Source organism: Anabrus simplex, chromosome 12, assembly GCF_040414725.1.
Source record: "Anabrus simplex isolate iqAnaSimp1 chromosome 12, ASM4041472v1, whole genome shotgun sequence".
In the NCBI taxonomy this organism is placed as follows: Eukaryota; Metazoa; Arthropoda; class Insecta; order Orthoptera; family Tettigoniidae; genus Anabrus; species Anabrus simplex.
In genome coordinates, this window is record NC_090276.1 from 2074517 (window position 1) to 2088352 (window position 13836).

The window sequence follows — 13836 nt, forward strand, 5'->3', positions numbered from 1 at the left end:
GATTTAGATAGATATACTCTCAGAAGGAGTGTGGTAACATTTTTCAAAACGTCACGCGTCGCCACTGCTTCATACGAATCTTGACCTATGGTATCGAAACCTGGACCCTCGCTAGAAGGACTCAAAGATGCAGGCAGTTCCTGAGGTCCACAATTCAAAAAACCGAACGGGACAAGTTAAGGAATGACATGGTTAGAAAGGATGGTGGGATTGAGCCATCATTGTTAGATCAGGTCGGCATGTCCAGATTGAGGTGGTTTGGGCTTGTAATGAGGATGGAGCCAACAAGGACAGCTTATGTTAACTTGGAGAGGCAGGAAGACCAAGAACCCACTGGATGGACACTAGAGGACATCATTAACAACAGAACGTATCTCAATAAGACAGAATGGAAGAGGCTCGCCAACTGGAACTGTAGAATGAGTGTTTTGAAGCCTTGGCAATCGTTCTTATTATGGCCTGGCATGAAGCCTGCTATGTACATACAGTTTCTCTCTCATACTAAACTGTACACCTACATAGCCCACAATAAAGACAAATTTAGCATGAAACAACCTGATCCGTCCAAGTAGCGCTGCCAACATCTATTTTTAAATACTAGTTCGGATAGGGTGCCGCAACGAATACCATGTTTGATATACAATAGTGATACTAAATGAGTTCAAACAGAGCATAATTTCTCTACAACTTGTAAACAAACTGGACAAATATTATACAATTCAACAAAGCATGAGAGAGGTAATGTCACATTACATACAGAGCCTACATTTTTTATTATTTATCTTCATAATATTCACCGTTGAATCTCAAGTCACAGGCTTCACTTTGTTCCGTCTCACCCAGATCCCTATTTGGATGAGGAACAATCAGCTTACTCCTGCCGACTGTCCAATGATTCCGTCTATTCCATGAACTGAAGTCTCAAGTGAACCCGTTTTTTCAAGCGCTATAAATGTAGAGACTGAATCTTTTTCACCATAGGTAACAGGGTCTTCCTAGTTCAGTGATAAGAAATTCAATAACTAATCACAATTTTAAGGCATTCAGGAAATCACACATTTGGCAGCCCTCACCAAGCAAATGCTGGTGCTCTGCCTTCAAGCGACGTGCAGATGTTGCTTTGAAAATTGTAACTAATTATTTCATTAAATCAACTGGAACTTTATAGTACATTCAAGTGCCCTTCTTGCTCCTGTGTTTATACATTTCATCTGTACTCCAATACATATGCAAGAGTGGCTTTCTCACGGTTTCCCAGTTCAAGTTTTTAAAAGAATACCAGTTAGTTTCATCCACCAAACACTGAAACCACCGATATTTTACTCCCGTATTTACATTGAAATCTTCCAGTTCCAGAGTAGTATCAATGAATGGTCCAGTAACATCATCTGTGTATTGACATTGTGCGAGTTAAAATGCCAACTTTCTGTTTCTTTCCACTTGGTTGGTAATGATTTCACTAGCACAGCCATCACTTTCACTTAAACCCCCACTCTAATTCACAATCCAAATGAATACAGTTAGTTTTTTCTTCATCAAGCTGAAGCAAGGTTCCATTCCCACTATCAGCTGGATAGCAGCAACACAAGGCCAAGGGAACGTACACCAAGAGCCATCATCCAGAGACTAGAGAATGAACGAAGAGAGGAATACACAAAGGTTATGCTGCCTTGAGACATGCCGATGGCAAGTCTCGTGAACTGTCACATTCGTCCAGCTTACATTATCTTTACAAAATAAACGTTCACATATTAGGTCGCACAAAACAAAAATGGCCAAATGAACACCGGTGTCATCCAAACCCATAACCTTCCGCGTTTGCATCAGATGCTCTTGTCACCTGAGCTATCGTGAGCTAGGACATGTAGAGTGCGTCTCTGCACTTAACATCTCTTCAGAACCGTGCACGACGTTTCAGTCGTCAAGTTATGTTCACGAGTATTAACCTCATACCATACTTTGATAGAACGTTTCGTCCACGTACACGGACCATCTTCGGAGGCCACTGAGACAGCGAGTTTTGTTCTGTAAGTTTTAAAATGTAACCAACAGATGTCAGGAACTACCTGAAGTTCATTTTTATGTCAAACAGTAACTCGTTCCTGGAATGCACCTCACCGCGCGTTATTTATGCGAGTGGCGCGGATGGGTTATTCGTGATTGCCTTGAGATTGACAATGTAAGTGTGTGATCTCTAAATGATACTGGTGAAGGTGAATCCGATTCCATTTGCGAACAGCAAGCACCAACGGACAAGGTGCAACAACATCAAGAGGTAGTAATGTCAATAATGACTCGGTCTGGCAACTCGAAGCTAAGAAAAGGCTAGGAAAACAAGATACGGAATCTGCCACCTGGACGACTGTCCTAAATGCAGATCAGTATTATCAACGTTACATGTAAGCCAGTTTCTGAAATTCAGTCTGTGATAAAGATAATCCGACAGAACTGTAAGTGATAAGCCCACATTTCTGGGAACATGTAACATGAGAAACCAATGCTTATGTCTGTAAATGTCTTGCATCTTTGCCTTCTGACACTGGTAGTATTCCCTTGACGCCTCAGGATCGATATACTGGCTACTACCCATCAAAAATGGTTCAAACTTGGAAAAAATTAGAGCCATCGAGGCGATGAGAGTGGTGCAGCACGGGGACTCTGCAGGGATACCACAAATGAGAGCTTGCTTTGCGTGAGCACACCTGTTTATTAGTATTCTATATGTAAGAGGATCCCTAAACCATAAATGCATGGCGGAATGTCCAAAAAAAAGTGGTTTATACCTGCAAAACATTCATCTCCATTTCCTTAAAATAACTGAGAAAGTTAGTATGCAAGGGCACAAAAAGTTGGTAGGTCAAAGGGTTAATCACTGCCAACTTGACAGCATTGGAGTTAAAGATAAAAATTTCATTGTTCCGTATTGAAATTATTGAGAAATGTGATTGCTACGTTTCTTTCTTTTGAGTATTGAATAGGTTGAACCTCCTTTCCAGTTATTTAATTTTTAGCATTGGAGTTAGTCATACACTTCACAAGCATTGAACTTTGTTACCACATGATAGAAGAAGCAATGTTCAACAGCTACTCATACGGACTGAAGGCACCAGCAGGGGCAAGACTGAGCCAGACACACAGCACGAGTGCACTTCGGAATTAGAGCTAGGAGACTTAGAATCAGAGAAGAGTGGAAACAGAAACTGTAAACTGATCATGACTGAATTTTGAGGACCTATTATGCTGTGCATCTGGACGTCCCTGCCTTCGTAAAGACACAAGTTAGTACGTCACCTAGAGGACTCACCCTTCTCCTGCGGCTCTGGCTGCCGTCCGAACAAGTCGCCTCGGTCACCTCTGTTGTGTTCGTCCAAGCCTGCTCAAACACGACAACGGTACACTCCTTTTTCTGGAAGCACAAAAACACAGAATATAGGGTTGTCACAGGCAAAGTTAAAGGAGCAGCAAAATGAACGGGTTGTAAAACTCTCCAGGAATTGCAAAGATAACTTTCATTAACTTTTTAATAGAGCTGCAGTATCACGCGAGGAGAAAGTAAGAAGAGGTACTTGTGTATGACTGAGGAAATACTTCACTTGTATATGATGAAGTCGAATGCTAGTATTTCTTGTAATTCCATGGAATTGCTTGTTGTACTCGCTGTCATTGCCACTAGGATACTTGTAATGTATTTGTTAACAATAACAGTAAAACCTCGTTAGTATGTTCCTCAATAACATGTTTTTCCGCTTAGCACGTCGTAAATTTGAAGTCCCGACGCCCATCGTATGAAATCTGTATTTAAAATACCTCACTTAACACGTCACAATATTTCGCCTTTGCCACTTAGTACAATCATATATTCCCCAGACCTGAAAATGTTCTCTGTCATCCCCTGTGTATGGAATGGGATTTCCAACAGAGATAACAGCACTCGCCACGGGTCGGTCGGAGAAAGTTGCGCGATAAGAGGAAATGGCGTTCAATTCTATATTGCGCCTTCGAGGGGCAAGCTGTTAGCTTAGGTAAAGTTGAGTTCTGCGTAGTTGACTTTACACTAGATCAAGACAGGACAGTGCTAAGTTATAGAACAATAATAGATTCCACTGCGGCTAGGAGCGCTGAATTCAGTTTTGTTGATAAACTTAACCATAATAGGTTAATATGGTTGTTTGATCCTGTTTTGACTTGTCTGAAGAACGATTTAAAATAGTTTTACTTGAGTATGCCTTTTCAATACACCTTATAATGATAGAAAACTATTTATTTTACCTTCCTTTTTTTGGGAAAATCATCCATTCCCTTCATCAGTGATGTCAGCTCAACGAATAAAACTTGCTGCTCGAACAAAGTGACCAGAAACCAGTGTTTAATTACCCACTGGTCGGAAACCTAAGGCTTCAACTAACAATTCATTATACAATTGTTTTAGGCAGAAAATGATCTGCTAAAATATGTAGGGACTGTAGCTACTTCTATGAGCCCTAATGTCATATCTGTTACTTGCATCTTGTTACTTTAAGACGCTCCAGTAGAGAATTATTGATATCTGTTCTCTCGACTTTTAGTGCTCTCCTTTATTTCCTGAAACACACAATGTAAAGTGATGCCATCTCCCTGTTGGATAAATTTTAATCGGATATTCGATAGTACATTTCCCGCTTAACACGATATTCTTTGTCGTCCCCTGCAGAAACATACTAACGAGGTTTCACTGAATGTCCGAGACTGGAGCGTGAATGAGCTCGCCACGAGATCGTATAAGAAGCTGGAAATACACTGAAGCACAGAACCAAGGCCATCATGAGCAAGAGGAACTTTACATTTTGTACGAAAGGTTTATAGTTACAGCTCGAGAGAGCGCCTTTTTCCACATGGATGGTTAGCCAGTTTCAAGACTCAACGTGGTTCGTGTAATCAGCTTCTAATATTATCTTTAAATTGTTTGCAATACCCCAGAAATCACATACGGTACATTACGAAAGCTATGATGAAACGGCGTTGTAAACTCTGATAACTGGCAATCCCTTAGTCTTGAAGTTGCGAGATAAAACAGCTTTTACCGTACTTATAATTAAATTAGTGTTTCAAACAAATTCTTAGTGAAAGATTATAACTTGCAAAAACCTTACATAATGAAGCTTTTAAAAACTATCTTCACAACTTTGATACTTTGATTACTGCAAAGTTTTTAACCATAACTTACTTCAGTACTGGTAACGAAGAAACTAGTGTTGAATCAAGTCACATGTATAGAGAGGGAGGAACACACAACAGTGCCGACGCGGTCTAGCTCCCCACAATGAGCTCCTTGCTCTTTTTCTCCATCACCCTTCCTTACATTCTCATGTCTTCTCTTTCCTATCATACTTTTTTTTTGTTTGTTTGTTTATTTGTTTGTTTGTTTAGAAAGAAGTCATATTTTCCAGTGTCAACTTAGTTAAATGAAACCTAAAAGCTTTGCAGTCTGTCAAACAAAGAATGCCATGTTAACAAGAACGTACTCAGTTTCTACCACATCATGTGTATTGTTTACGTAGCATAAACTTGCCAATGATTGAGTTCTTGGTGATAATATCAACATCTATTAATTGTATTAGTACTCAGCATCACCGTATTAACTAAATGAAATACTTGTGTAATCTGCCAAAGTGTAATCTATTTTTTACAAACACTGTTTCTGGTCAATTTGACCAAAATACATTATAACATGCAGAAGGAAATAACCTTCTCTCCCCTCTCCAATAGACAGAAGGAAGGTTCCGCAATGCTCCCCTTCTTCCGCCCCTACTTTCTCTCCCATCTCCGCAGAACGCGCGCTTTACTGGCGGTCAACATAATGTAGCTTACTCATCCCTGACGCGGGCCTCACTGCTAGCTTGCACGCCGGGCATACCGCGGAGCAGCTCGTAAAGCAGAGTGTCGTATTTATCTCAATAACTCGTGAATGAATCAACAGATTGTCATTTTGTAAGCTCCTATCTACTGCAGAGAGATGCGTGTATCCGCCCACGCAGTTTGAATGACGTCTTATGTCAACATTGGGAGTATTGCGTTGATAAAGTCAGAAGAATGTCACGCTCGCAATATTACGGGCGCAGCAATGTAAAGAACAATGGTACGGAGGTAACCTTAAAACTTGCCTTCCCGACATCATCTACTCGATACGCGCCATACGAGTCCTTAATATGCTGTGTGAGGACACTAAGAAATAGCGGCCACTAACCTCAAGAGTACTACCAGGATTTGCGTCGCTGAACTTCTTAAAAACGTTGAACACACCGTTTTTCTCCACTTCTCAATGCTTTTCCCTTCTAGTGCTGTGCGTGAGAAGGGCCGCGCTCACCCATCTTCACTCCACATGATACAAACGTTATCATAATCATTGACCAACTCCAGTTTCCCAGGTGTGGTATACGAGCCCCTTCCATTTTGTTCTGTCCATGAACCATTCTCCGTTCACAATCAGCTCCCAATCCTGTCCTCTCTCCTCTACATCCTTCTTCACTAAGTCTGTCCATTTTTCTCTAGGTCTGCCAACTGGTCTCTTTCCCTTTATTTCTCTTTCATACTCCTTTTTTGCAGACCTGTTGGCACTCATTCTTTTCACATGACCAAACCACTTCAGTCTTGCCTTCTGGATCCTCTGGAGTAAGGAGTCTTCTAGTCCATATAAATCATAAACAAAAAAGTTTTCCACCTATTCAATACATAGTTATATTTACAATGCATGTATTTACATTACATGGGACTAGTTTCAACCCTACTCGGGGTCATCATCAGCCATATTTATATAATACATCTGAAAGAGGTAAAGGACTGCAAAGTCATACTAGGGAAAGACGTGGCTCCACAACACAGAGTGCTAGTGCTTGATTATGTATGCACAGGGATGAAGAAAAGAGCAGTAAGGAAAATGACTCCAAGAATCAAACGGTGGACAGTAAACGCTGAAGCTATCAGAAAAGTTGGTATGGAAGTTCTCGGTATGACATCTGGGAAAGGCGCTCCACTTGATAAAGAAACATGGTGGTGGAACGATGAGGTCCAGAATGCGATCAAGATGAAAAAAGAAGCCAAGAAAGCCTGGGAAGAATCTGGAATAGCCAAAGATAGAGAACACAACAGACAAGCTAATAAAGCTGTGAAAAGAGTTGTTGGAAGAGCAAAGGCAATGGCATGGAATGAAGTCCATGGAAATTTAGAGACCAAAGAGGGCGAGGCAAAGCTCTTCAGAATTGCTAATGCACAGGATAAAGCATCAAAAGATCTAACACACATCAAGCAAATGAAGAATGAACAAGGAATGGAACCTAATTAAGAAGAGTTGGGAGGAGTATTTTACAAAGCTGCTAAATGAGGAGAATGAACGGCTTGTGTTTGAAGATGGCATTCCAAATTATAATGTAACCACTGACATTTGCAGGATAGAAGTTGAAACTGCTATGAAGAAAATGAAAAGTGGAAAAGCAACGGGCCCCAATGAAATTCCTGTAGAGGTCTGGAAATGCCTGGGAGAAGAGGGAATAGATATGTTGTTAAACCTATTCCAACCAATATTCCAACAGGAAATAATGCCCAATGAGTGGCGGAAGAGTACCATAATCCCCATTTTTAAAGAAAAGGAGGACATTCAGGATTGTGCAAATTACAGAGGAATAAAACTCATGTCACACACTATGAAAATCTGGGGAAAAGTCATTGAAAGTAGGCTTAGGCAGTAGACAATAATAGGAGAAGAACAATTTGGATTTATGCCAGGGAAAGGAACCATAGATGCCATTTTTTCTCTAAGATAGCTCATGGAAAGACACAGAGAAAAGAGGAAATAATTACATATGGTGTTTATTGATTTAGAGAAAGCTTATGATCGTGTGCCCCGCCAAGAAGTACGGAGATGCATGAGATCCAAGGGAGTACCAGAGAAGTATGTGCGCATCATTCAGGACATGTATCATGGGGCAAAGATGCAAGTTAGAAGCAGTGTAGGGCTAACGGAAACCATTCCAGTTGAAGTTGGTCTCCATCAAGGATCTGCGGTGAGTCCTTATATCTTTAATCTGATAATGGATGTTCTGTCTCAAAGCCTTAGAGATCCAGCTCCTTGGTGCATGCTATTTGCAGATGACATCGTACTATGCAGCACTAATAGAGAGCAACTTGAACTTAAACTAGAACACTGGAGAAAAGCACTGGAGGATAGAGGTCTTAAAATCAGCCGGAATAAGACAGAATACTTGTGCCTCGGTGGAAAGAGAAATTATAGTGTGAAAATGGATGGAAATCAATTCCACGCAAGTAATTGCTTCAAGTACCTTGGATCAACTGTCTCTGATGATGGCAATCTAGATCTGGAAATTACACACCGAATTCAGGCTGCCTGGTTAAACTGGAAAAGGCTGTCTCGTGTCCTCTGCGACAGGAGACTAAATGTCCAAGTGAAAGGGAGAGTCTACAAAAGTGCGGTGAGACCTGCCATGATATACGGTGCAGAAACTTGGCCAATAGTACAATCGCAAAATAAGCAACTGGATGTAGCCGAAATGAAAATGCTGCGGTGGATGTGTGGTGTTACTAGGAAAGACCATATCAAGAACAGCTTCATACGAGGCAGTGTTAAGGTTACTCAAGCATCACAGAAAGTTCAAGAAAGGCGGTTGCTCTGGTTGCGCAGGGATGAGAACTATGTAGCAAGAAGAGTGCTTGACTTGGAGGTGAAGGGCAGAAGGGAGAGAGGCAGACCTAGAAGAAGATGGATGGACTGTGTGCGAAAAGACTTCGCAGAAAAGCAGTTAACTGAAAACACCATTTGGGACCGAGTAAAATGGAAAAGACTTGTCAAAAACGTCGACCCCGCATGAACGGGAAAAGAAGAAGAAGAATTTGATGAAGTCTTAAAACATGTTTCTAAGCAGTAAGAACATTATGAAACAAATATATAATTAACACTAATACGTGTGGTTGAAATAGGTGAAGTGCTATGGTGCTCAAAATGTTGCAACTGAAAGTGAAATATTACGAGTGACAATACTTGAGCAATATCAATACACATTAAAAAGTCTGGGTATAAAAGTACAAATGAGATGCTCTATGTTGTGGATCAACTTGAGTGTTTCAGATAGAATTCAGTAGGTCCTGGACCGAGTGCTGTGGTACTAAGACTGGAGAGCAGCATGATGCTCTCTAGGGTTCATTATACACTGTATCAGCTTAAGTGGAAGATTTGAAATTTTGTCGTCATCTATTCTTCTTTCCGTATACTTTGTGTTTTTACTGGCTTTTTCTCAATTTTAATAGGTCCCATTTGTTCCGCTATGAACTGAGAGTTCCACCCATTCATATCACAACGTGGAATGTCTACTTCCAACTCCAGAAGAATTCTAAAAATTCATATTCAGTCTGCACAGTTCCAACAATCAACCCTGCAGTCATATCAACATAGCTTGGTTACACCAAGTATAAAAATTTCTGCTTCATCTACACATTTGATACTCAAACATTTGTACATACTTGTGTCCAGTCTTAGTACCATAACACTCGGTCCACAACCGTAATCTATTGGCAGGACCTACTGAATTCTATCTGAAACACTCAAGTTGATCCACAACATAGAGCATCTCATTTGTACTTTTATACCCAGACTTTTTAATGTGTTTGGTGTACTTGTATTGTATATTGCTCAAGTATTGTCACTCGTAATATTTCACTTTCAGTTGCAACATTTTGAGCACCATAGCACTTCACCTATTTCAACCACACATACTGTATTAGTGTTAATTATATATTTGTTTCATAATGTTCTTACTGCTTAGAAACATGTTTTAGGACTTCATCAAATATTGTGTATTATATAAATATGGCTGATGATGACCCCGAGTAGGGTTGAAACTAGTCCCATGTAATGTAAATACATGCATTGTAAATATAACTATGTATTGAATAGGTGGAAAACTTTTTTGTTTATGATTTATATGGACTAGAAGACTCCTTACTCCAGAGGATCCAGAAGGCAAGACTGAAGTGGTTTGGTCATGTGAAAAGAATGAGTGCCAACAGGTCTGCAAAAAAGGAGTATGAAAGAGAAATAAGGGGAAAGAGACCAGTTGGCAGACCTAGAGAAAAATGGACAGACTTAGTGAAGAAGGATGTAGAGGAGAGAGGACAGGATTGGGAGCTGATTGTGAACGGAGAATGGTTCATGGACAGAACAAAATGGAAGGGGCTCGTATACCACACCTGGGAAACTGGAGTTGGTCAATGATTATGATAACGTTTGTATCATGTGGAGTGAAGATGGGTGAGCGCGGCCCTTCTCACGTACAGCACTAGAAGGGAAAAGCATTGAGAAGTGGAGAAAAACGGTGTGTTCAACGTTTTTAAGAAGTTCAGCGACGCAAATCCTGGTAGTACTCTTGAGGTTAGTGGCCGCTATTTCTTAGTGTCCCCACACAGCATATTAAGGACTCGTGTGGCGCGTATCGAGTAGATGATATCGGGAAGGCAAGTTTTAAGGTTACCTCCGTACCATTGTTCTTTACATTGCTGCGCCCGTAATATTGCGAGCGTGACATTCTTCTGACTTTATCAACGCAATACTCCCAATGTTGACATAAGACGTCATTCAAACTCCATGGACGGATACACGCATCTCTCTGCAGTAGATAGGAGCTTACAAAATGACAATCTGTTGATTCGTTCACGAGTTATTGAGATAAATACGACACTCTGCTTTACGAGCTGCTCCGCGGTATGCCCGGCGTGCAAGCTAGCAGTGAGGCCCGCGTCAGGGATAAGTAAGCTACAGTATGTCAACCACCAGTAAAGCGCGCAATCTTACCGAATCCGAGGTTGTAGGAGTGCTATCCACGTTAGAATCGGAAGATGAATATTCCGATTTTAGTGATTTTGAGAATAATGATGATTATAATGAAAGTACAGAAGTTGTCCATCCGCTTGTGCAAAGCATGAGAAGGAGAAGCCGTTCCTGTTCTCCTATGTTCAAATGGCAGGATAACGTGTTTACTCCAGTTGTGCACGCAAACAGTGGTATTACTCTAGGTCTCTTACACAACGAAACAACAGCTTTGGACATTTTTCAGTTATTTTTTTTCACCAGTTCTTATAACAGAAGTAGCTAATGAGACAAATAAATATTACAAGTTTGTGTTGGAGAAAACGCCACCGAGTAAAAAATCACGGTTACAACAGTGGAGAGACACTACTCCTGAAGAGTTACATATATCTCTTGCAGAGACAATGCTAATGGTTTGAATGAAGAAGCTGAATATCACGGAGTACTGGTCTACTGATCCGCTCCTAGCCACCCCTCAGTTTTCAGATTATATGCCAAGGGATAGGTACTTATTACTTCTCCATGTGATTCACTTCTAGGACAATAATACTCAACTTGAAGGTGACAGACTGTACAAGTTAAGACTAATTGTTGACCATCTAAGAAGAAAGTTCAGTGAAGTTTTTAGTCCATTTCAGAACGTGTGTATAGATGAAAGTTTGACGCTATTCAAGGGTAGGCTCTTTCATTCAGTTTATACCCTCCAAGAGGAACCAGTTTGGGATAAAAACATTTGTTATTTGTGATTGTGAAACTGGGTATGTGTTAGATTTTATTGTGTACATGGGGGCAGCAACAGAAATTTTACCAGAATGCGAAATGGGTGTATCTGGTGCAGTAGTCAAAACTTTGATGGAGAAGTATCTGAATAAAGGGCATACTCTGTGGATTGATAATTGGTATTCGAGCCCACTACTGTACGACTACCTCCATAAGAATAAAATAAACACATGCGGAACAGTACGAAGGAACTGTAAGGGAATGCATAAATTTACAAAGAAACTACAACTGGGGCAAATTGAAACAAAATTCACAGAGAATATGATGGTCATGAGATGGATGGACCATAAGGATGTGTGTATGCTGACTACACTGCATACAGATGCAATGGAATCGACAGGGAAAGTAGACAGGAAGACAAAGCAACCTAAACTAAAGCCACAGTGTATTCTTCAGTACAATAAGAACATCGGATCAGTTGACAGAGTCGATATGATGATTAGCTCCATAGAATGTGTCCGGAAGTCCCTGAAATGGTACAGGAAATTCTTCTTCCATGTGCTAGATATTACAGTTTTGAACTGTCAAACACTCTATAATATGGAAACAGGAGAAAATATTTCACTAGCCGAATTTCAGCTCAAACTTCTACGAGAGATTTTCCAGAAATTCCATTTACCCCGACCTACAAGCAAAAGAGGACGCCCTTCAGCCGGGGACAAACCGCTTAGACTGACAGAGAGACATTTTCCTTCCCCTGTACCATCCACCCCGAAGAAGAGATTTCCTGCCAGGTACTGCCATGTGTGTTCAAACACCACGCTTGATGAGAAAGAGGAAGGAAAGTAGATATATGTGTGAAAGATGCGACGTTGGACTCTGTACACCCCTGCTTTGGAAACTACCCTAGACTAGTAAGGTACTGAAGGAGATGAACTTGTTTCGTGCGAATGAACACTTCCAAAGAAGACATGTGATTTGAAAAAATGTAGGCTACCCACAGTTTTGTACAACCCTTGATTAACTGGTCTGGACCATTTTTTATTTTGATATCAAACCAAGATGTATAGGACATTCTCAGTGTTTTACCTTGAATAATATTTTACCGTAAAATTTAGATACATTTTTACTCATTTTAGACACCCCTGAAGTTTAGTTATATATCGGTGCTTGGAAGTGGACCTGTAGCCACTGAAACATGTAAGTTGAGCTTTTTACTGTTATTTTTAATTATTAGTTCGATTTTTGTTCAACTGTTGGTCTCATGTTGGACAACCTTGTATTTCCTGCGCAACATATAGCTAATTTTGTGTTAGAAAAATCAATTTAGGACCTTCCATATTTAGTATCAAAATATATGACAAGCAGGCAAGAACCCTCTGGTTTTCCCCATCTTATTTCCGACTTTTATGTATTGAAGTTAATTATTAAAAGTAATTCAGCACAGGGCTTTTACAAAAGAGAATTTATCTCAGCAATGAAAAGGTTAAATCCAACTGATAGTGTGTGGAGCCAAGTTACGGTCCATGTGGCTAGGAACAACTAAACTTTCACCCCTGCAGAAGGAATTGAAGTAGTGACCCGTCGTAAAACAAGTCATCGAAACGGAAGAAAAACGAATGTGGGATATAGACCAGTTAGTAGAATATGCCATTGAACGGTTAGTAATAAATGTAAACAACTACGAAGGCGATATGGCGGGAATTGAGTAACCTATCTTTCTTCCGCAGGCGACATCAATGAATACATTAACCTTCAGAAACGTATTGAATATTATGTTCATTCACTGTGGTGATTGTATAAACGCTGTGTTTTTCTTATAACAACTAGTTATCAATCCTGCAGTTTCATGCTACTAGTACTGCAACGCGCACGTGGCCGTATACCTGTCACATTGCAATGTATTTTAATATAAAAACTGTTGCTTCAACAAGCAGAGCTCACCTATACAACAAATACAGTCGGAACAAACATGCACTTACCTCAGCAGAATTCAAGGAACAGACTTGGTCCACCCTCACATCAGACTTGGAGCAGTTGCTGACCCCGACTTCAAGAACAACCTTGGTGTTGACGCCAGCCACAACCTACAAACAAATGACGCCTTCAAACAACCATTGAGATACGAACACAGAGCAGCTCTCTCGTCATCAAACCCAGTTCTGCTCCACACATTGATTGGTCTCTTCTCTTATCTACTCCTACAGTTCAACATCGCGCCACTTTCCCTCTCATCGCACTGATGGACAATAAGCAATGCAGAGTGC

General features: G+C 40.5%; 1 protein-coding gene across 3 annotated transcripts in view; it reads right to left on the reverse strand.

The window, feature by feature from the left end:
• Nucleotides 1–13836, reverse strand: part of LOC136884388 (uncharacterized) — a 267201-nt gene that overhangs the window by 156043 nt on the left and 97322 nt on the right. For all 3 annotated transcript variants that reach the window (XM_068229938.1, XM_068229937.1, XM_067156526.2), the window contains 2 exons: nucleotides 13552–13656; nucleotides 3305–3406 (listed from right to left, as the gene is read on the reverse strand). In XM_068229938.1, coding sequence (XP_068086039.1) covers nucleotides 3305–3406; nucleotides 13552–13656 — 207 coding nt within the window. The remainder of the gene's footprint in view (nucleotides 1–3304; nucleotides 3407–13551; nucleotides 13657–13836) is intronic.